This window comes from Haliotis rubra, unplaced genomic scaffold, assembly GCF_003918875.1.
Source record: "Haliotis rubra isolate DU_JTF1 unplaced genomic scaffold, ASM391887v1 Scf67, whole genome shotgun sequence".
NCBI lineage: Eukaryota > Metazoa > Mollusca > Gastropoda > Lepetellida > Haliotidae > Haliotis > Haliotis rubra.
In genome coordinates, this window is record NW_025767379.1 from 2,526,673 (window position 1) to 2,551,200 (window position 24,528).

The following is a 24,528-nucleotide window of genomic DNA, read 5'->3' on the forward strand; positions in this document are numbered from 1 at the left end:
TGCGGCCATAGTGCGCAAATGATGCACGCCAACTCTGTTCAATATTTATATGCGTATGTAAGTAAAGTTAATTCAAGGTGGGTTTCGTAACACAAGCAAAACGTGATGCAGGGGTCTATGTGTTTAACGTTAATTATATAATACGCAGTGCTTCATACGAAATAATTTGCTGTTCTCCATAATACTACGAAACTGCAACTCGTGTCTAGCTCCACCACGCACTAAGCATATTTCGATCATGTGATCTTAGAATCCAACATGTCGTCTAAGAAATCGTTGACTCAAAAACTGAACGACTTGGAGAAAAAGCTAACATTAGAGAACAGATTGCATGAAAATGACAGAAGAGGCAGACCGTTGCAGTCGGGGTCCCCCGGCCCAAGGCGGCCAAGTAAGTTTGTTGGCAAGTGGGTTGAATTAACAAGCAAGCGTTCTGATATAGATTGTGAATCTCTAATTTGGTGTTTTGACATTTTCAGGACCAAATCTGTCGCATCACATGAATTCGTGACAGTATGTTCACACAGTAGCAGATACTGTTATGTTTCTATTTGTTAATCAGTTTTCTATTCATCTATATCAAACAACTCATTTGAATTTGTATGCAGTCTTTTCTTGCCTGTGATCTTTTGTCGTGATCTAAAATCTTTCTCTGTCATAGCTTATACTGTCTAAAAGCGTTATAAGGCATTTCTGAATGCTTACAACACGGAACAATTGTTCATATACAAGAATTTAAAAAAATGCTTTGTCAAGTGAAAGGTTATTGTATATTTCATGTTAAAAAAACATTTGTTGTTAAATACAGTCTCCAGCTTAACAGTGGAGCTCATGTGTTTATATGAGCGAAAGTTGATAAATCTAAAGGTAGAGATTATCTATGGTGTCACATGCAGTTTTAATTCATACAATCAGGTTCAGAGTCCTGGCCAAGTAATCTTCTATTTTCTAGATGATCACAATGACTTACGATTAGAAATTCTTGTGTGTATGTTTGTCAGTCTTAGTCAATAGGTGACAGGTAGTAGGGAAGATGACACTTTGTTCAGCATTCACAACTGTTTCAGCAGAAAATGGGATAGCACTACAGTAGTAGACTGAAAGAAAAAACTGCAGCAGACTGAGGATAGCAACAACAAGAAGATATTTTGACTGACCCTGTGTTCATGTTTATTCTGTAGCGGTGGGGTAGCCTAGTGGTCACGCCGAAAACCCGGGTTCGATACCCCATGTGGGCACAATGTGTGAAGCCCTTTTCTGGTGTCCCCTGCCGTGATTTTGCTGGAACCAGTGTTAGTCATCATAGTATGGTGATTTTGGCGAGCTTGTAAATTAAATTTGGAACATTCTCAAAAAGAAATCAAAGGATCAATCACAGCCATTTTCTTTGAACTGTCAGGAAATCCCAGATGTTGATATGCAATACTGTAGTTGAACTATTCTTTGATATTCTTTTGGGACAAATTTATGCCTGAATCCCTTCAATGTGTTTCTTTAATTTGTTTTAAAATATGTTTCAGTGTCTTAAACATGTTAAACCTTAGCCTCCTTGTTACTTTGTAAATTTCCTAGCATATTTAACTGTCATACATTTTAGAAGAAGCCGAATGCTTGTTTATTACTCCCCTGGCACATTTACAAGGAAGCTAATAAAATAGAGCTTGCTTCATCATGGTTATAACATTCCTTGTTCACTCTCTTCATAACCAATGCAATTAAGTAGACCAGTTTTTCCATTCAGGTTAGAATGTAGGGACAATTTGGTTTTAGCACTTAAAAAACACAGGTGCATTCAATATTTTGGACTGATAGGGTTAAAATTTTCCTCAACATTGCCTATTTCACTGGTTAAATAATTGCAGCATGTTTTACAGAAACACTGTAGACATACTAAGACATAGTAAGAATGTTATAGCTTCATAATCTTCTTCAACTTTCTTCTGTCTATATGTATACACACATGATATAGGAGCATGCCATTAAAACACTGCATGAAGAATGCTGCCATTGACACCTAACAGAGCTATGTGACCTTTTACTTACACATCATTTTACAATTGTTTGTTTTGAAAATGTATCATATATTTATGTTCTAGTTCCAAAAAGATTTCATTGATTCTTTCAGACATTAAAAGGAGTAAAAGATGTTTTTTGGCTGAAGTTCTCAAAGCAGAACAGAACAGCTACCATGATTATGATTTTAAAAGAGATCTTTTCTTTTCACTGAGGAGAATAATTATTTAGTTCTGATTAATGTTCAAGACAGAAAGCTTTGTGGATATCTTGGAAGTCACATGTAACTTGTTTCAAGTACATGCCTATCGTAAGAGGCAACCATATGAGTGCATCAAGATTACACTAAACTGTCCTGGCATACCAAAAGGTGACTAGCTAGAGTAGCTAGGGAACCTGAAAGATCTGGGTTGGTTGGAATCTTACCTGTGCTGGGCATTATATAATATGTATCCAGATATTATGGGCACAATATGATTTGTATCCTGATTAAGCACTTATATTTTGTAAGCTCATATTCTTTCACTCTTTGCAGATAAATGCTTTTTTTTCCAAATTTTTAGATAGCAAAGATGGGATATTGTCAGGGAGTAACATGTAAGCTTCAGGTCACAGTGCAGGTTCTGTTATTTATAGCCAACCAGGAAATGCTAGAGAATCTGCAATAACTGGTTCTTGAACAGTTTCTGTTATATTTACATGTTTTTACATCAACACGACTTGTAATGAGTCGTATGTATAGGTATACAGGAGTTGTATATCTGTATTGTATCATGAGCCTCATATCGCAATACAATACTGTATCATTTCAAAACTAATGCAGGTATACTGAACAAAATAGGTTCTGTAATAAGATGTGTTTTGGATATTTTCATGAAATTTGGTTTTTAGTCTTCAATACAAAAGTCCCCAGCTATGATATTGCTGGAATATTGCTAAAAGCTGCGTAAAATTAAACTCACTCACTTCAACTCAAAATCATCCCCTCTGACATACTCCTCATGGTCCCTAACTTATATTGTTCAGTATATTTATTTAATTTGAGAACTTGGCCACTTCAGATGGTACTGTCATGAATAACAACTGGTGAAGTCCTGGTTTGGTTCACGATGTAGTTGCAATCCAATTTCTGGCGTTTCCCCTCTTTTAGAGCTGGAATGGCTGATTGCAGCATGAAGCTCCACATTCACTCTATTGACCTGAAACCACAACCTTTATTTTCAGCCTAACATTTGTTTCCTTGTCTTGTGTTTGCCAGTAGTGCCCAGCTGGAATGAGTACTATCATCACAACTCCTGTGAGAACAACTCACCTTTCCCATGGGATGTTTCCAGGTTTCGGGTCCCCAGGAATGAAAGTAGGATGATGGCGACATTTTCATATTTTGTTCACTCAAAAATATGTTCAATATGCTTAATTAGCTTGTTAGTCTTTTGTTGGGATTGTTAAATTGTTTGCCTCGACATATTTTGATATGTTGGACAGAGGGTATTTTGTGATTATGGGCGTAGGAGGTGGTAATTATGTGCACACAGCGAATTGGTCATTCTGGTTAAATAATTCCAGTGTTTTGATTATGATTGGTAGTTGTTGGAGACAATCATTGATGGAGACATGATGACAGGAAATTCAGACATAAAGAGTCCCACCCCCTTTTGTGGAACAGTCAGTTACCTTTGACTAAAGGTGACTCTTCTGGTCTGCAGCAAATGTTCTAGTATTTTGTGTTTTACTTTAACACGGAGGTGTCCCATACCAAATTGTTCATTTTGGATGCAAGATGGTGAGCTCATTGCATGGGTACAGAGCATGTAAAACTACTTTCTATCTAGGAGATTCTTCTAGCATAATTTATGCTGTGATTTTTAAATCTGAACAAACAGATCCTAAGTTTGTACCTGGAAGAATGCGTATCCTAGCAACACTGAAGTCATTGAACATGCTGATTAGTAAAAGTATATTTCACTATTTCTGAAACTTACACAGGATTTACAGCTAATCAAATTATAGATTTCATTTACAAATGGAATCTTGTCTGTGTATTAAAGCATGGCAGCATGAATTTCATAACTATACCTCACAACTTAACTTGACACTGTATAACTTCACCTGATAAACTGGCTCTCCATCACTGCATCTTGTGTGCCACATAGGAAACTATGCATGTCGAAGCTGTACAACTCAACACATTTATCTATACATGCCATTCTGTTACATGTTGATAACAAATTGAAAGGGCTGGTTAACTGGTACATAATATGGTACTGAAATCAATAGATATACACAAGAGGTGAATGAATATTCAATGGATTATTGAAATACACAGGATTTGATTTACAATCATTGACAGGACTACAGTTATGAAAGATATATGATACAAAGGGGGAAATGCGTGACAGCAGCAAGAGACGTTTTCTGATTGGTATTCTGTTTGTACTCATCATGCAAATGTCAAATCTACTCAGTTAGGCGAGGTGATTCTATTGTGAGGGGTTTGGGACTGCAAATAGTGCAAATAAAGCCACAGTGACAATAAGCTCTATTTTACAAGAGGCTCAGGGGGTGGATGGGTAGCCTAGTGGTTAAAGCATCTGCTAGTCACTCTGAAGACCTGGGTTCGATTCCCCACATGGGTACAATGTGTGAAGCCCATTTCTAGTGTTCCCCACCGTGATATTGCTGGAACAATGCTTAAACTACACTCGCTTACTCACTGCAAGAGGGGCGGTGGGGTAGCCTAGTGGTTAAAGCGTTGGCTCGTCACGCCGAAGACCCAGGTTCGATTCCCCACATGGGCACAATGTGTTAAGCCCATTTCTGGTGTCCCCAGCCGTGATATTGCTGGAATATTGCTAAAAGCGGCGTAAAACTAAACTCAGTCAGTCAGTCACTGCAAGAGGCTCATTATGGTTGCTACATAAACCATTACAAATATGGTAACAATACTGTGACATGACTACGCCAAGTATACTTCATTGAGATTTAAGTTTACTTTTAAGTTCAAGTTCTATTTAAAGTTTCAATATTCATGGCATCCCAGTCAAAGTTTCATTAATGTTTCTATGACAGTTAATAAAATGTCAATATACCCTTTTGTCACTGAATTGTTGGATTATCCAGGACGATAGTCTGCCCCAAGCCGGCAGCAAATTTCGTTAAAATATCCATATTGTCATTATGGTTTTTCCTGTCTGTATTGTTGCAAGAAGAGAGAAGAGAAGAGAAAGATACACTGTGCTAATTGTATACTATTGCAGTATACACAATTTCAATAACCTGTGAATAAACAACTTTAAAACAAATCCAAGTTTTGTGCAAAATAACAACTTTTTTCCCCAGATTGCCTAAAAGGAACCCTAGCTTGATTCCTTGATAAATCCATGTAATATTGCATGTGTGTATGTGTGATACTATTGTACTTCACATGCTTAAGATCAGGTATTTATCAGTGTTAACATTACAGCATTAGGGAGTCATGGGGAAAGCGGGACCAGTTCTCGGTCAAGCTCCGCCCCCTCATCAGGCCGCCAGAAATGCAGCTTGATTGTCACAGATTTCCACAGGAAAGGTGAGGTTTAAACTAAGGCTGAGTTATGTCCCGATGTGCATGTTGAATGTCATTAGAGTTCAGACACTGGCTAGGGCATTATTTTATATTATACATTTATATACTTTATACATCTCTTCTCAAATACAGTTTGTAATCGTTCCCTGACCAGTGGATCCCTATACAGTAGAGTTAATCTTAACTCCCTCACAGGGAGTGTACAGCCCATGTTGTCTTCAGCAGGGTATGAAACTCACAAAAGTTTCAGCAAAACCACAGTGCTGGTTAGATGTAAAACTTGCCAGCCCTGACCAAAACTTACCTGCCCACAAAATATCTTCATATACTTGTCTAAATTTTAACCCAACAGTCGGGCAGGTGAATTTGAGAATCAGGCAGTCCGTGTTGAAAATAACCCATCCCGGGCAGTCGGGCAGGCAGGTATTTCGAATGCTGTCGACAGGCAGTAGAAGGTTTTTATGCCCACATCCCATTCAGTTCTGGGTAGCAGAGGCACATTTTGTCTGTGTCACATGTCTGGGTTACTCTTATAGACGCTTGTCCATGTTTGCATCATCTCGTCGTCGGCCAACAGTTGAGTGGGTTGTTATGAGTGAGTGAGTGAGTTTAGTTTTACGCCGCACTCACCGATATTCCAGCTATATGGTGGCAGTCTGTAAATAATCTAGTCAGGACCAGACAATCCAGTGATCAACAGCATGAGCATCGATCTACGCAATTGGCATAGGATGACGTGTCAATCATAGTGGTGTGATGATTCATCGATACGCATCGATCCATGGGCCGCCGATACAGTGAATCGATACAAAGTTTTACAATGTGGTATATCCAGATATGATACTTCAAGTGGGCCACAATACATCAATGTTAAACTTTGAAATTGTCGAAATTGCGATATCTGTCAAGAAAAAAACCTTAGTTTTGCTTGATGATTTAAATATATGCTTACTTATTTTCCCTTCATAAGTAAACATTTTCTCGGAAATTCTTGCATCAAGAACTGTGTCAGTCATAGTGCTCGCATGTTATCAACATTCACAAAGTCTGTGTATAAACTTGAATTATATATCTCCTTTATGAATGAACATTGAACGACACTGGCAGAATTTGACGAAACACTTTAAAACTGGTTTTGTTTTGATCTTACGGTGTTTTATAGTTAGTGTTAGGATTAAAGGTTTTAGTATCGTGATACGTATCGTATCGCCACCCTTATATCGGGATTCGTATCGTATCGCTTCTTCTGTGCACAATACTTTGGCAATATATCGTCGAGACTAAAGTTTTAGTATCGTGACGTGCATCGTATCGCAGGTTGTATGCCAATACCAGCACTATAGTACTGTCGGAAATAGAAAAAAACTGTTTTTAGGCTGTTACTCTGTATCCCTAAAATTGACACAATTGCAAATAGCATATGTCGAAATAACCCACTTCGGCCTAACTGGGCGTTCAGTGGGATGCGTAATACGATATCCAGAAATGCATGTTTACTCGTAAAATTGGGCAAAACCCCCCCAAAAATACGAATAGCTGCTGAAAACAATAGATCAGACTATAGATGGCAATTAGGTCGCTCAGCCAGGTATGACGGCGGACCGTTGACTCACCTGGCATGAAATGCACGTGCTGCCTACAGGCACAAGGGGTCATCTCAAAGATATTTTGTGCTTTTTCATGTGTGTTGACTATGTCTCATCTACTGATTAACATCTTACGTGTCTTTCATAAAATTTATGTTGAGATATGTAAGAGAGTATGATACCCGAAAACCATAGAAACGCTTGTAGTATATAGGTGGCATGACCACCCGAAGATCGACAGGACTGGATATTATTTGTAAATTGTTATGACGTGCCGTGTACCTCCCCAGTATAATTGCTCTAAAGGATTATCTTATCTTAGCTGATATATCTATCCCCAAGCCCGACCCCAGGTTTTGCTTTTGAGGCGACCCCTCCTATCTGTTTCTTTTTATAGTGACAGTGAGACTGCATGGTAGCTACATCCTTAATAGTTTCGGCATAAAAGTTATTATATTTTTCCTTATCCTGACTCATGCTCTTTTGCTTGTCTTCTTCTTCTTGCGAACATAGTGGAACACTTGTATCTCCTTATTTGAAGCTCCCTTCAAAATAAAATCACTAATTGGTACTCACCACGAGTTGCTCCCCTTTGTCTCCCCTGGCGGGAAAAGGTGTCGCCACCCTCTGGCCATGTGCTCCACTCTCTCCTTCTTCGCCCAGTGAGCAGGATGTGAGAGCGCCTTGTGTCTCCTTACACACATATCCTTTGATAATCTCTTAGTTTTTTACCTCTCATAGGTTACTATAGAGGTATAGCTAGTATCCTTTACTATTTGTATTGATTAATTATCGTGATTTCTACTGTTTATTCACGCAGTATTCGTGATTGTTCAGCTAGCTTTATCGCTCATGAAAATCTGTACGATTTAGATTACGCTTTTCTGCCTCCGATCCACATGTAATATGCCCTAGTTGTTCTCGCCGTGCGTTTAATTCACGCCAGTTACTGCATTAATTTATCTCATTCTGCATTTAATAAATATCATCTTTCGTCTTAAGGCGTGCTGCAGATAGATCACAAACAAGGGCAAAACATGGCAGAGAGTCCAGATATTCCTTCCAGTCAGCTGCTGGCGATCGACCTCTCCCGTCTGGTGTTCTGCTAGAGACCCTGCGGCGAGAGGAGCGGGGGCGAAGTCCGTTACCTCGAAGAAACGACCGCCTCCCAGACATCCCGTCCATTGCAGACTAAGTCTAAGAGGGCCTCATCGTCCGTCTCAACGCAGATTGAGGACACCAGGGCAGCGCAGACTTCCAAAGGGAATCTACGAAGACAGCAAGAACTTTCAGCCGGATCGTTCCAGCAGCAGAGTTGGGCCTCTCGATGATCAGCCGATAATCATCCCCGACCGACTTACGCAGAAGAAGCGACCGTGTCAGCTTACTGTGACTTCTGCAGAGATCTCCATGCAGCCTGATGCCTCTACACGGCGATCAGACGCCATTGATGTGAACCCCATCGCAGAAAAGACGCCGACGCGGCTTCGCCACAGATCATCCCAGAAGACATGATCGGCAGATTATGAACATCATGGAGGACTACTACAAACTGCAGAAGCAGTCCGAGCAGTTAGCGAAGGCTCCAACGTAGACAGCACCCCAGAGGCACTTCCGTCCAACGTAGCAGCCAAGATTCGATGTCACCTTCGAAGGAAGTCCCGCACCACCTTGACGGCAAGGACCTGATGTACAGCCTTAGCTAAGGCCTTAGCCGAAGGCGGGAGAGATCATCACCATCTTCGATTTCATCTCTAGATATGGACTCAGACCATCAGACATCACGGAAGCCTTCGAAGGTCATATCATCGCATCCCCGGACCGATCGCCAAATGAAGCTTCGAAGGCATTCGCGAAGCGACATATGATTCCAGATCTTCATCGCCTAGAAGAACATCGAGGGGACTGCCGAAGAGCCATGCGAAGCTATCAACATTCACCTCACAAGTCTCGAGAAGATCATCCCATAGACGCGATCTCCACTCAAGTTCATCACCAGATTCGATCACCCATCAGATCTCCACATAGAGCGCACAAGTCAACTAGATCGCCACAAACCTCATCAGATATACAGACAGCTACACGCGCGGTCCCGAAGAGCATCTACAATTTATTAATGATGATGGTTTTGAGGATGATGGAGGAATCATATTTTCTGATGCAGAGATGCGGTATTGATGGTCAATAACCTAGATCTCACATCACCATCTAAAAGTGGCAATACAGCTCAGGCGTGTTTTGATGAAGGAAGATGATCCAGATGCAATCACTCACCCCGATCGAAGCCGATTGGCGGCAGTGCCACAGAATCTAGATGCAGCTTTCCAGAAAGCTACTAAAAGTTCAGATACCACATCTACCTCTTCCAAGCCAAGAAGTTCTCCACGATAACATGGACTCCTTCTACAAGGCCCAGGACATCGATGAGAACTATAAGATCATCAGCGATGTAAAGAACAAGATTTACAAGATGGATGATCGCCGAGTTGGCTCATATAGAAACCATGACGAGACGCGATTATGTTCTTTGGGTTAAATAGATTCTAGGGGCGATCAATGAGACTCTTATTACTAGATCTCGGGATTCCACCTAATGGAAGATGATAGAATGATTTATTCTGCCTTACTTATGCAAAAGAAAGATCAGCAGTTTTAGCGGATCATCTTACATCTGTTTCAGCAGCACTGACCTTAGCTCGTCGTCAAGGCCTCCTCCGCCTCCTGTAATTGGGAGAACTTTACAGCCCCACTTTATACAGCCCGTGGTGGAATAACATCCATCTTTGACGGAGAAATCGACAAGGTGCGCCAAGGAAGTCTCTAAGGATTCCAGGGAAGTCCTTATGATTAGATCGATGGACACACTAGCCAGCGTCATTCGTCAGACTTCACAAAGATACTCAGGCAGATCTAAGTTCACGGGCCTACAAAGAGCAAGAGAGAGACAGGAAGATAGCCAGCTCTAGAGGTAAAGATTCTTTTGATACCAAGATCACCCATATGGCAAACTATAGAGGAGGATCAGGGAAGAGGCAGGACACCCAGAGGTTCTTAAATTATAGGACGCTGAAACACAGGTTCGGAACGACTGAGTCTTCCACCCCAGCCGCTTCCAGTACAACCAGCTCAGGTGGGTGGACCTCCAACTACACTGGGAAAACTGGGGAATACTGCAAGATCCTTGACGTCTCAACATTATTCAACACGGATTTCGTGATCCCTCTACAGGACAAGCCTCCGTGACAATCAAACCCCCAAGTTCGACATACAACTACGCGCAACAACTACCAAAGATAAAAGAGGCTGTCTCATCACTCCTATCCAAACAGGCCATAGAAGTAAATAGACCAAGCAAACGTCGAACTAGGTTTCTACTCCCCCAGTTTTCCTAGTTCCTGGCTAAGAAAAACTCCATCGGAGAAATACAGACTCATCTTTACAACATGAGCTTTTCAACAAGAACTATCTACGCCAAACCAATCGGGTTTCTCAAGCGTGACATTTTACCTCAGTTTGACGCCCAGATGATTAGATCCTATGGACTACATGGGCAGCATAGATCTACAGGATGCCTACTTGCACATCCCATTCATCCCGATTCCAGGAAATACCTCGATTTACTCTAGAAGGGCTACATTACCAGTGGAAAGTACTCCCCATTCGAATATCATCAGCCCCTGGCTATTCACGAGGATAACTAAAACCGTTTATCAAATTTCACCACTACATAGGGCTCATTCGTCACAGTGCGCATCGTTTTACCTCGACGACGGGATACAAGTGAAGATCAAGATCCACTCGCGCCTCAAACTACAGTTTAAATTACATCATAAAGCTACTAACACAACTAGGTTGGTTAGTAAACTACATACGCGAAGTCGGACCTAGTACCATCGCAAGACCTACAGTTCCTAGGTATTCGATTCATCACAAATCGCTAAACCGTATTATGGTACCAGAAGACCGTTGGCTCAAGATACAACAGACCATTTCCACCAGTTTCCTACTCTCCGCTACTACTGCGACAATGGCAGAGCCTACTAGGTCTTCTCACATCAGCCCAAGACATGACTGTCACAGGCAGATTACAGTTACGCCCCCTACAGGTCTCATCATCAACGCACATCTCAACGATGTACAACCATTCAGTCTAGCGAAACATCTCAGACCACATCTACTATGGTGGACCAAGAAATCGAATGTCTCGCGAAGGGATTTGTTTAGCAGAGCAGAATACAAAACCCATCTGTATGTAGATCGCGCGTTACTCCAAGGTTGGGGAGCTCATCTCACCAACCACACGATATCAGGGTTATGGAATCAGCAAGAATGCAAACTCCATATAAACAGTCTAGAAATGAAAGCTGTAATCAACGCCATTCTACATTGGAGCACATTATTTCTACAAAATGCGCTAATGATCCATACAGACAATTCGACAGTGGCGTTTCTACATAAACAAGCAAGGCTCAACGAGATCGATGAACCTTTTGAACCTGCTTTTCAACTGTTCGATTTAATACAAGATCTAAATCTACATGTCAGAGCAGTGCACATTCCCGGAGCCAGAAATATACTAGCAGACGCTGGCTCTCTCGCCTTCATCTACCATCACCGACAGAGTGGATGATCAACCGGAAATTTTTGCACAGATAATCAAGCAATTAGGAGCCGCTATTAGACCTATTCGCCACGCGATTCAACAATCAGCTACCGACATTCGTGTCACCAGTCCCAGACCCCAAAGCTTGGGCAACGGACGCTCTAAGTCTATCATGGAAGGCCTCAATGCGTACGCCAAGCTCACGCCAGCAATAATACCTCAAGTATTACAGAAAATCAGACAAACACAGAGCCTACAACTCACTTTGGTCGCCTCTACTGGTCGGGCCAGAACGTGGTTTCCCATACTAATTCAAGAAATCGGGTCAACCAACACTGGAGCTACCCAAGCCGCGCAAAAACCTGTTAATTCATCCTCACACCAAACAAGTGCACGGAAACCCAGCAATGTTCCAACTACATCACGTATATGGACTGTATACCAAATGTGTTTAAACAAGAGAGGATATTCTGCCAGGGCGGCAAAAGCAGTCACGCTTTTGCTCTTACGCTACTCAAAATCAATCTCCGCAGAATGCGACGACAAGTGGCACAGTTTCTCGAAAATTATGCAACAAAGAAAGGGTTTACAGCAAGAGAGGCTTCACAACCTCAAGTGGGCAGACTATTTGTGTTACCTACGCCTAAAACAAACATTTAAAAGGTTCAACGATATCAACATATCTTGCCAGCTTTAGCTCTGTAATCACCATGAGAACGGGTGTCAAATTGACAAGATCTCCAGAGTTACTGGCCTTACTACGAGCTTTCGATTGGAGGACCAAAGCGAAGTTCCATTTCCAGCTTGGGATCTGAATGTAGTGTTACAACACCTCACGAAAGTGAGGTCTATGAACCCTTGAATCGACAAACTTTGAATTTCTCTCACAGAAAACATTGTTTCTGCTATCGCTAGCCACAGCAGCAAGAATATCTGAAATTCACGCTCTGGATTACGAGGATACAGTTTGATGACAATCATAACACAGCGCACCTCGGATTAAGATGGGATTTCATTGCAAAGAATCAACTGCCAGGTCAACCAGACAGATTATTCCACATCCCCGGCGCTATCCTCTATTCTCGGATCACAAGATACACAAGACCTATCACTGTGTCCGTAAGAGCTCAAAGTTTATTCTTACGATCCAAAACAAGGAGAAGATTTCTCAAACGCTTATTCATCCCATTATCGCCACTTAATCAAACAGAAGTGTCAATGGACCACAATATCTATTTGGATAAGGACTGTCATTCTCCGTGCCTACAAGGCAGCAGGCTTGGACCCACCAACAGCATCAAATCCACATGAGATCAGGGCACTGGCCTCTACCCTGCCTCTACACGGTAACTGTTCCTTGAACACGATTATGGAAGGATGCTATTGGAAATCTAACATGGTATTTGCTAATCACTACCTAAGAGACATCACTACAGAAGATGTCTCTGGCATTCACCATTTCGGACCACTGGTCCTCGCCAGCAACTGACAGTCCCTCGAGGCTTAAAATATTAGCCTCACAAGATTAATATGTATTTTATACATACTCATCTAGCTTATAACTCTAAGGAGTTTTAGGGCTATGTATATATGTTCAGCTTAAGTATTCTACCTTAAGCATATACTTGGATATAGTCAATTTCAGTGCCTCTATCAGAGTCACCTATATATATATATATATAATTTATATGTATTGTTCAATATATTCATAATGTAATTCCCTTTTAATGGCTTTATATAACCTATGGTTTTTTATACAGGAAACATCCTAAATCTAAGGGCTTCATGAAGTTCCGTGGGGATATTACAGCATATCTATACAAAATCACTAATTATAAATCCAAAGTATTCTGTTACCCACCTCCGCCCGTGAGGATGCTACAAACAAAGAGCATGAGTCAGGATAAGGAAAAATATGTAATTTTAGAGTAAAATTGATATTTTATACTTATCCTGACTCATGAGGTTAGCCTCCCATCCTCCCCACATAACACTTTGGATTTCCCCTGTAAATTCAAGTGTTGGGCTCGCTAAATCAGGAGAGAGGGAGCACATGGCCAGAGGGTGGCTGACACCTTTTCCGCCAGGGGAGACAAAGGGGAGCAACTCGTGGTGAGTACCAATTAGTGATTTTATTTTGAAGGGAGCTTCAAATAAGGAGATACAAGTGTTCCACTATGTTCGCAAGAAGAAGAAGACAAGCAAAAGAGCATGAGTCAGGATAAGTATAAAATATCAATTTTACTCTAAAATTATATTTTTTATCCCACCCGCATATAATCGCGGTGGGATATAGTCATCGCCTCGTTCGTTCGTCCGTCTGTCCGTCCGTCCGTCAGGTCCGTCCGTCCCGTCCGATCTCATCTCGTCAGATCCGTTCATCCGGTCCGTCCAGAATCATTTTGTTTCCGACCATAACTCAAAGACCGCTTTGATATTTTTAACCAAAAATTGGTAGATATGTCAAACATAACCTAAGGTGGTGCCTTTTGCTATTTACAGATAATTGTCATTTTTATTTTTCTCGGTTTCCATGGAAACGCTTTTGGACTTAGTCTTAAAGAAGGGTGGGCTTGCTTCCGGAGCATAACTCAAGAACCATTCAATATTTTTCAACAAAACTTGGTAGATATATCAAACAGATCCTAAAGTGGTGCCTTTTGCTATTTACAGATTTTTTGGCATTTTTATTTTTCCCGGTTTCCATGGAAACAATTCGACTTAGTCCCAAAAGTGAGGGGTGGGCTTCGCTTTCGAGCATAACTCAAGAACCGCTCAATATTTTTCAACAAAAGTTGGTAGATATATCAAACAGAACCATGAGGGGTGCCTTTGGTATTTGCAGATTTTTGTCATTTTTATTTTTCCCGGTTTCCATGGAAACATTTTGGACTTAGTCTCAAAAAGTAAGGATTGCTTTCGTTTCCGGAGCATAACTCAAGAACCATTCAATATTTTTCAACAAAACTTGATAGATATATCAAACAGATCCTAAAGTTGTGCCTTTTGCTATTTGCAGATTTTTGGCATTTTTATTTTTCTTGGTTTCCATGGAAACATTTTGGACTTAGTCTCAAAAAGTAAGGATTGCTTTCGTTTCCGGAGCACAACTCAAAAACCGTATAATATTTTTCAACAAAACTTGGTAGATATATCAAACAGATCCTAAAGTTGTGCCTTTTGCTATTTACAGATTTTTGGCATTTTTATTTTTCCCGGTTTCCATGGAAATGATTCGGACTTAATCCCAAAAGTGAGGGGTGGGCTTCGCTTCCGGAGCATAACTCAAGAACCGCTCAATATTTTTCAACAAGACTTGGTAGATATATCAAACAGAACCTTAAGTGGTGCCTTTGCTATTTGCAGATTTTTGGTATTTTTATTTTCCGGTTTCCATGGAAACGATTCGGACTTAATCCCAAAAGTGAGGGGTGGGCTTCGCTTCCGAGCATAACTCAAGAACCGCTCAATATTTTTCAACAAAACTTGGTAGATGTATCAAACAGAACCTTAAGTGGTGCCTTTTGCTATTTGCAGATTTTTTGGCATTTTATTTTTCTTGGTTTCCATGGAAACATTTTGGACTTAGTCTCAAAAAGTAAGGATTGCTTTTCGCTTCCGGAGCACAACTCAAAAACCGTGATAATATTTTTCAACAAAACTTGGTAGATATATCAAACAGATCCTAAAGTTGTGCCTTTTGCTATTTACAGATTTTTGGCATTTTTATTTTCCCGGTTTCCATGGAAATGATTCGGACTTAATCCCAAAAGTGAGGGTGGGCTTCGTTCCGGAGCATAACTCAAGAACCGTTCAATATTTTTCAACAAGACTTGGTAGATATATCAAACAGAACCTTAAGTGGTGCCTTTTGCTATTTGCAGATTTTTGGTATTTTTATTTTTCCCGGTTTCCATGGAAACGATTCGGACTTAATCCCAAAAGTGAGGGGTGGGCTTCGTTTCCGGAGCATAACTCAAGAACCGTTCAATATTTTTCAACAAAACTTGGTAGATGTATGAAACAGAACCTTAAGTGGTGCCTTTTGCTATTTGCAGATTTTTGTCATTTTTATTTTTCCCGGTTTCCATGGAAACATTTTGGACTTAGTCTCAAAAAGTAAGGATTGCTTTCGCTTCGAGCACAACTCAAAACCGTGATAATATTTTTCAACAAAACTTGGTAGATATATCAAACAGATCCTAAAGTTGTGCCTTTTGCTATTTACAGATTTTTGGCATTTTATTTTTCCCGGTTTCCATGGAAACGATTCGACTTAATCCCAAAAGTGAGGGGTGGGCTTCGCTTTCGAGCACAACTCAAAAACCTCTCTATATCTTTCAGCAAAACTTGGCAGATATGTGAGGCAGATCTTGAAGTGGTGCCTTTTGCTATTTGCAGATATTTGTGATTTATTACTTTCTCGGTTTCCATGGAAATGATTCGGACTTAGTCTCAAAAAGGAAGGGATGGGTTTCGCTTCCGAACACAACTGGAAAACTTCTTAATATCTTTCAGCAAAACTTGGCAGATATGTCAGGCAGATGCCAAAGTGGTGCCTTTTGCTATTTGCAGATATTTGTGATTTATTATTTTCTCAGTTTCCATGAAAACAATTTGGACTTAGTCTCAAAAGGGAGGGGTAGGTTTTGTTTCCGGAGCACAACCCGAAAACTTCTTAATATCTTTCAGCAAAACTTGGCAGATATGTGAGGCAGATCCCAAAGTGGTGCCTTTTGCTATTTGCAGATTTTTGTCATTTATTTTTTTCATGATTTCCATGGAAACGATTTGCACTTAGTCTAAAATCAAGCTGGACTTTAAGTAACTGTCAGATGATTTGTTCTTTCAAAGATATGGGGGCCGGGGGGATATGTCATCTTCTGATGACTCTTGTTTACGTCAGCTATCGTTTATAATGAATCTACGTCTAATTTCAAATTGGGCATTTAAAAAGTGTCCTTTGTAATACAATATCGTCACACACTAATTTGCATAAAGCCATGGTCTGTTCCAAAAAGACTTTGAAAAAAATCGCATGGCTCATTTGTGCACTAATTTCCCCTCAGTAAAGTCCTTTTTCTCCGTTTCCTATCTCTCTACCACTGAGACTGTAGTTAGGCCGAACTTAGTTTAACAGATATTTCACACTTTCACATATCAACTACATAAATTGTAGAGATAAATGAGAAAATACAGTTTTTTTCTATTTCCAACAGTACTATAGTCAACCAAGTCAGCTAGCCTGACCACCCGATCCTGTTAGTTGCCTCTTACGGCAAGCATGGTTACTGAAGATCGATTCTAACCCGAATCCTCAAGGGTCGGGTTGTTTTGAGTGCATGATGTGTACACAGGCAGAAATTACAATTCTGTATAAACCTGTACACCTTGTTGGTTCAGAGGCCGACTAACAACCTGGTCACTTGCAGGATGCAATCTCAATACATGTGGCTTGTGACCACTCACTCACTCACTCACTCACTCTGCCCATACTAAGCAAGATCTCCTATTGTTTATACTGTTAAATATTTATGGAGCCCTAGATGTCTGATGTATTCTGATTGTTATCCCCCTGGCATGTTATGCGGGGGGATATAGTCGTCGCCTCGTCCTTCTGTCCGTCCGTCTGTAATCATTTTGTTTCCGGAGCATAACTCAAAGACCGTTCCATATTTTTCAACAAAAATTGGTAGATATGTCAAACATAACCTAAGGTGGTGCCTTTTGCTATTTACAGATTATTGTCATTTTTATTTTTCTCGGTTTCCATGGAAATGTTTTGGACTTAGTCTTAAAGAGGGGTGGGCTTTGTTTCCGGAGCGTAACTCAAGAACCGTTCAATATTTTTCAACAAAACTTGGTAGACATATCAAACAGAACCTTAAGTGGTGCCTTTTGCTATTTGCAGATTTTTGTGATTATTATTTTTCCCGGTTTCCATGGAAACGATTCTGACTTAGATCCAAAAGTGAGGGGTGGGCTTCGTTTCTGGAGCATAACTCAAGAACCGTTAAATATTTTTCAACAAAACTTAGTAGATATATCAAACAGAACCTTAAATGGTGCCTTTTGCTATTTGCAGATTTTTGGCATTTTATTTTTCCCGGTTTCCATGGAAACAAATCGAACTTAGTCCCAAAAGTGAGGGGTGGGCTTTGTTTCCGGAGCACAACTCGAAAACTTCTTAATATCTTTCAGCAAAACTTGGCAGATATGTGAGGCAGATCTTGAAGTGGTGCCTTTTGCTATTTGCAGATTTTTGTCATTTATGTTTTTCATCATTTCCATGGAAACGATTTGCACTTAGTGTAAAATCAAGCTGGACTTTAAGTAACTGTCAGATGATTTGTTCTTTCAAAGATGTGGGGGCCGGGGAGATATGTCATCTTCTGATGACTCTTGTTATTCATTGAAGTAATCAAATAGCGATGAGAAGGCACAAATGACAAGTGTCAGTTTTCCATAATTAAACCCAAAATATTTGTCCCCCTTCTATAGAGTTCTCAGATGTTCTTATTTGTAAAAACAGTTACCGGTAATTCATGATATTATGCCAATAAAATCTTAGATAATTTTGTTTTGTGACAAGGTTTATTCACCCTTATTACTAAACAAAATGATGCTATCTAATTTATTTCTATGTTGAAACCATCATAAAACTCAACTTTTCATTCATACTGAGAGGTTTTCCCTTGCAAACAGGTGCATGCTTGACAAAAACTTGACATAACTTATTTCTTTGTTCAGTGGGCGGCGCCGTCCGGGTATGCAGTTGGATTGTCACAGAGGGCAACACAAGGCGCCAGAAAGCGGGGAGATTGATCAGAAGTATGAAGAAATCATGAAGCAGAGTGGGATCCTCTCCATTAACGGAAACGTCAGTTTGCTGATTTTCAAACGATATTTACAAGTTGTGGAATAATGCAACCTACTAACAATGAATTGTTCTAAGTTTAACTGACCTTACTTAAAATGAATTGCTAAATCTGATTGTTTAATACTACAGGTACATAACTAGTCGGTCTTTTGTGTGCATGGAACATGGTGAAATTCATGCAGATATCAACACAGACGAAGCATCATGACACTTATTATGGCAGCCAAACCATTATTATCCCCTGCAACTCGTTTTGCGGGGGGTATTAAAATGGACTCTGTCTGTGCGTCTGTCCGTTAGTGCACATTCGTCTTTTCCAGAGCAGAACTTTACAACCGTTCACTATTTCTTCACCAAACTTGGCACATAGATAGGTCTGGTGCCTATAGGTAATTTTGGAATCTGAATAAAATATTTTTTGCGTTGCCATGGCAACAAGTTTGACTTTGACTGAATTTGATGGTAGTGATCTTTTCTGGAGCAAAACTTTAAAACCTTACAATATTTCTGCACCACACTTGGCACATACATAGGTCTAGTTGTGAACTGGTGCCTTTTGGTAGTTTTGGAATTCTGAATAAAATATTTGTGTGCGTTTCCATGGTAACAAGTTTGACTTCAACTGAAATTAGTGTTGGTGCTATTTTCCGGAGCAGAACTTTAAAACTGTTCAATGTTTTTTCACCAAACCTGTCACATCGATAGATCTGGTAGTGTACCGATGCCTTTTGGTACTTTTGGAATTCTGAATAAAATAATTTTTGCATTTCCATGGCAACACATTTGACATTGCCTGAATTTGGTGGTAGTGATCTTTTCCTGAGCAGAACTTAAAAACCTTTCAATACTCTCCTTCCACTTTGCTATATACACGCCAAAACATTTGACATAACCATAACTAGTAGACATATTCATGAAGAGTATTTTGCCATTGCAGGGCATATAGATGACTTTGTCTTCTTCTTGTAACACTTTGCCATTGGCGTGTAGTAAGTGGTCAGTATTGATGTTATGAATTGTTTTTCAGAAATACCCTACTGATATTAGTGACATGGAGCCATTGGGTGAACTGGGTCATGGAACCTGTGGACAGGTTGTGAGGATGCGACACAAGCTTACGCAGCACCCCATGGCTGTCAAGGTCAGGGTCATTCACAACATCTGTCTGGAGATAATATTTGGAATCGTGTATTTGTTATCTGTAAGAAAGCCTTGGTTTCCTGGCACTGAGTGCATCTGTGGTATATTTAACACTGTTTTGGGCTCGCCCTTATTAGATACTAATATTTGCTATATATTAGGTACAGTCTACTCCAAATATCTAGAACAATTCCTAAGTTTGAACTACAAAACTGGATGAAATTTTTAAGGGCTTAGTTTTTGCAAAAAAAGGTGATTTGTGTTGCACCAACAGTACAACATAAGTGCAGAAAGCTTAAAAAACAGTTTACATTATTGCATTACACTGGCATTTAACCCATGAGTGTAGGTCGGTGCTCATGATGACAGTCACTGGATTGTCTGGTCCAGACTGTTATTTAAGTATCATTGTCATATGGCTGGAATATTACTTAGTGTGGGGTTCTAGAATGACGGGGGATATTATGATATATACTATCTTCTATCTTCATTTGTATCAGTGAGTGAAATGTATGAAAACACCTGTCCTATTTTCTCTTGTTAGCAAATGAGAAGATCTGGCAACAAAGAAGAGAACAAACGTATCATCATGGACCTGGATGTTGTGTTGAAGAGTCACGACTGTCCCTACATTGTCCAGTGTCTGGGAACATTCATCACCTCGGTGAGACTTCTGGTTCTCTCGACGACCTGGGGTGGTGGGGTAGTCTAGTGGTTAAAGCTTTTGCTCGTCACACTGAAGACCTGGGTTCGATTCCCCACATGGGTACAATGTGTGAAGCACATTTCTGGTGTCCCCACCGTCATATTGCTTTAATGTTGCTAAAATCGGCATAAAACTAAACTCACTCACTCACTCTCTCCACTACCTAGTGCTTGTTATAAGAGCTTGATGTAACGAGAAGTTGACACTAGCCAGAAAGCAGAAAGCAGCTTGTGAACTTTATGGCATTGACTATGCTTTGAAAAGTATTGAACTGACTGACTGAGTTTGGTTTTACACCGCTTTTAGCAATATTCCAGCAACATCATGGCGGGGGACACCAGAAATGGGCTTCACACATTGTGCCCATGTGGGGATTCGAACCCGGGTCTTCGGCGTGACGAGCCAACGCTTTAACCATTAGGCTACCCCACCGCCCCTGAAAAGTATTGAAACATTTGAAAACTGAACAAATGAAAATTCTTTATAATCCATTAGATTGGTGATATTGTATGGCAGTATGGCTATGACAAGTCTCTTTTGTTTTAACTGTTTATCCTATTGCGGTGGAAGACGATGATCCTGATGTTAACATTATGACCTGTAACTGTTGTTTGGGTTATTGTTAACCATTCAAGACATACAGTGAATGTCTGGTTGTACGTTCCAAACATCCTTCCAAACACATGCTTTAGTTATGTTCATACACTCAAAGTTGAAATGCCATGAAAACTATTCACAGCTGCAATGAAACACCTATTGAGCTGATTTCCTTTGTGTGACAGATGAAGGTTAAGGTGGCCAGAAAATCAATTGGTGAGATTTCCTTCAGAAATTATTATCATCTGTGAGTAATTACGACTATTTTCATTTCAGAGCGAAGTATGGATCTGCATGGAGCTTATGTCCACATGTCTAGATAAACTGTTAAAACGAACAAGGAAACCGATTCCAGAAAAAATCCTGGGGAAAATGGCAGTAGCAGTGAGTAACTTGAAAATATTAGATTGTGAAGGGCATTAATAACACTTTATTGCTATATGTATTTAAATGATATAATTATGTATCTTTGTTCATGACATCAGCAAACAGAACTACAGTCAGCTTCAGATGTACAAGAGGGGTGGAAAGATAATCTAGACTTTGCTTTTAACTCAGGCTGCTGAGTTATCTCTTGTAGCATTTGTACCAAATTCGAAAAGTAGCATGTTTGTTGTTTTGAGTGTTCAGTTGTCATGGGGGCAGTGGGGTAGTCTAATGGTTAAACTTAAAGTGTTCGCTTGTCACGCTGAACCCACGGGTTCAATTCCCCACATGGGTACAATGTGTAACCCATTTCTGGTGACCCCCGCTGGGATATTTCTGGAATATTGCTAAAAGCGTCATAAAACTAAACTCACTCACTCACGTTTTGTTCCCCGAATTGGTACAAAGTGTGAAGGCCATTTCAGATGCATTCTTGCTGTGATCATAGTCTATATCTCTTGGACTCACATTTCGGTGAACCTACTCAAACCACTGTAGTTCTTGCTGTGATCATAGTCTATATCTCTTGGACTCACATTTCGGTGAACCTACTCAAACCACTGTAGTTCTTGCTGTGATCATAGTCTATATCTCTTGGACTCACATTTCGGTGAACCTACTCAAACCACTGTAGTTCTTGCTGTGATCATAGTCTATATCTCTTGGACTCACATTTCGGTGAACCTACTCAAACCATTGAAGTTCTTGCTGTGATCATAGTCTATATCTCTTGGACTCACATTTCGGTGAACCAACACAAACCACTGAAGTTCTTGCTGTGATCATAGTCTATATCTCTTGGACTCACATTTCGGTGAACCCACACAAACCACTGAAGTTCTTGCTGTGATCATAGTCTATATCTCTTGGACTCACATTTCGGTGAACCTACTCAAACCACTGAAGTTCTTGCTGTGATCATAGTCTATATCTCTTGGACTCACATTTCGGTGAACCTACTCAAACCACTGTAGTTCTTGCTGTGATCATAGTCTATATCTCTTGGACTCACATTTTGGTGAACCCACACAAACCACTGAAGTTCTTGCTGTGATCATAGTCTGTATCTCCTGGACTCACATTTCGGTGAACCTACTCAAACCATTGAAGTTCTTGCTGTGATCATAGCCTATATCTCTTGGACTCACATTTCGGTGAACCTACTCAAACCACTGTAGTTCTTGCTGTGATCATAGTCTGTATCTCTTGGATTCACATTTTGGTGAACCCACACAAACCACTGTAGTTCTTGCTGTGATCACAGTCTATATCTCTTGGACTCACATTTCGGTGAACCTACTCAAACCATTGAAGTTCTTGCTGTGATCATAGTCTATATCTCTTGGACTCACATTTTGGTGAACCCACACAAACCACTGAAGTTCTTGCTGTGATCATAGTCTATATCTCTTGGACTCACATTTTGGTGAACCCACACAAACCACTGTAGTTCTTGCTGTGATCATAGTCTGTATCTCTTGGACTCACATTTTGGTGAACCCACACAAACCACTGAAGTTCTTGCTGTGATCATAGTCTATATCTCTTGGACTCACATTTTGGTGAACCCACTCACATTTTGGTGAACCCACACAAACCACTGAAGTTCTTGCTGTGATCATAGTCTATATCTCTTGGACTCACATTTTGGTGAACCCACACAAACCACTGAAGTTCTTGCTGTGATCATAGTCTATATCTCTTGGACTCACATTTTGGTGAACCCACACAAACCACTGTAGTTCTTGCAATCTCAGTCTACAGGTAAGCTACAGTCTGACCAATCAGAATGTGAGTTGGAGACCAGCCTGAGTGTTGGGTTGGCGATATCAACAACATGGCAACCAGTCCCATATAATATGATACTTTTGTGAGAAATTTACAATTGACGCGCGGTACCGAGGGTATTGCAATGAATCCAGATTTAGGTAGAAGAAGCCAAACTACGGTTCTGAATTTGGCAGATAAGGGGGGATATGTCAACTCTTTATGACTCCTTTTGGGTATTTTGAGATTATGAGAAGCACCGGAATGGATCCTGGGGTTTGTGTAGGTTTAATGAAATGCAATCATTGGAGATAAAGAGGACATGTAATGTCTATGGCGAGAATATTGCTTAAAGTGGCTTCAAGCCATACTTGCCCCTTGAATGGGAATCATTAATGCCCAGTATTAATGCAATAAGGTTTATATTGTTTACAAGTAAAGTACTTCTGTAGAAAGGAGTTGGCCTATGGAAATATGGTAAACATTCCACGGTCATCAAACTATTCTGTCATCGCTTCAGGTCAGTGAACGAGAATAAATAAATGTGCCAGTGAAGATGTGCGAGATTAAACATCACTAGACATGATGATTTACCATTTCACTAACATATGTTTTCTGTTTCCACAGATTGTCAGGGCATTACATTACTTAAAAGAAAATCATGGTGTGATACATAGAGGTAAGCACTGATAGGGAAGATGGGGGGCGGCCATGTTTGGAGTTACTTCCCCTTGCAGATATGTTTCTTGATAGCAGTTTCTGCAGATAAGCTACATAAAGGGGTAACTCAAGTAACCCTTTTTCTACTTTTGTGCTAGGACTGGACTAAATTTACAATCTCTGCAAAACACTTTTGAGTTTAGTAGGGCTTAAGACAAGTGGAGATTGAGTTTGAACTATTGCCAGTCATATGTTGTACATTTCTGATTATCTTTGAGAACTTTTTCAAGATATTTTTTTTAAGTGCGTAGCCTAGAATGAAGTCCCCTTTAAAATATAGTGTCATAAAACATGACTAAGTTGCATTCCGATTGCATATATCTCCATCCTGTTGGTCATTTCATCGTCAGTCCTAGTTTGTGAAAGGTTGTTCTGACTTGATTGTAATGGGGTATCCTCAGAGTAATACTAGCAAGCACTGAGATCTGTTATTATTGAGATTTGAGTTCTTCTCAACATCATTTGATTACCTGACTACCTGAAAACAGACGTGTCGCTACTACCGGGTACCCACTATATCAGCTG

At 40.3% G+C, this 24,528-nt stretch overlaps 1 protein-coding gene across 3 annotated transcripts in view; it reads left to right on the forward strand.

Moving 5' to 3' along the window:
• Window positions 1-216: 216 nt before the first annotated feature.
• The window catches only part of LOC124257625 (dual specificity mitogen-activated protein kinase kinase 7-like), a 32,073-nt gene continuing 7,761 nt past the window's right edge, over window positions 217-24,528 (forward strand). The window contains exons 1-8 of one of the 3 annotated variants that reach the window (XM_046691729.1): window positions 217-391; window positions 3,272-3,370; window positions 5,477-5,581; window positions 18,518-18,647; window positions 19,675-19,788; window positions 20,332-20,451; window positions 21,367-21,474; window positions 23,911-23,962. In XM_046691729.1, coding sequence (XP_046547685.1) covers window positions 5,547-5,581; window positions 18,518-18,647; window positions 19,675-19,788; window positions 20,332-20,451; window positions 21,367-21,474; window positions 23,911-23,962 — 559 coding nt within the window. In that variant the 5' untranslated portion in view covers window positions 217-391; window positions 3,272-3,370; window positions 5,477-5,546. The remainder of the gene's footprint in view (window positions 392-3,271; window positions 3,371-5,476; window positions 5,582-18,517; window positions 18,648-19,674; window positions 19,789-20,331; window positions 20,452-21,366; window positions 21,475-23,910; window positions 23,963-24,528) is intronic. The other 2 variants (XM_046691730.1, XM_046691731.1) reach the window with 2 other exon arrangements.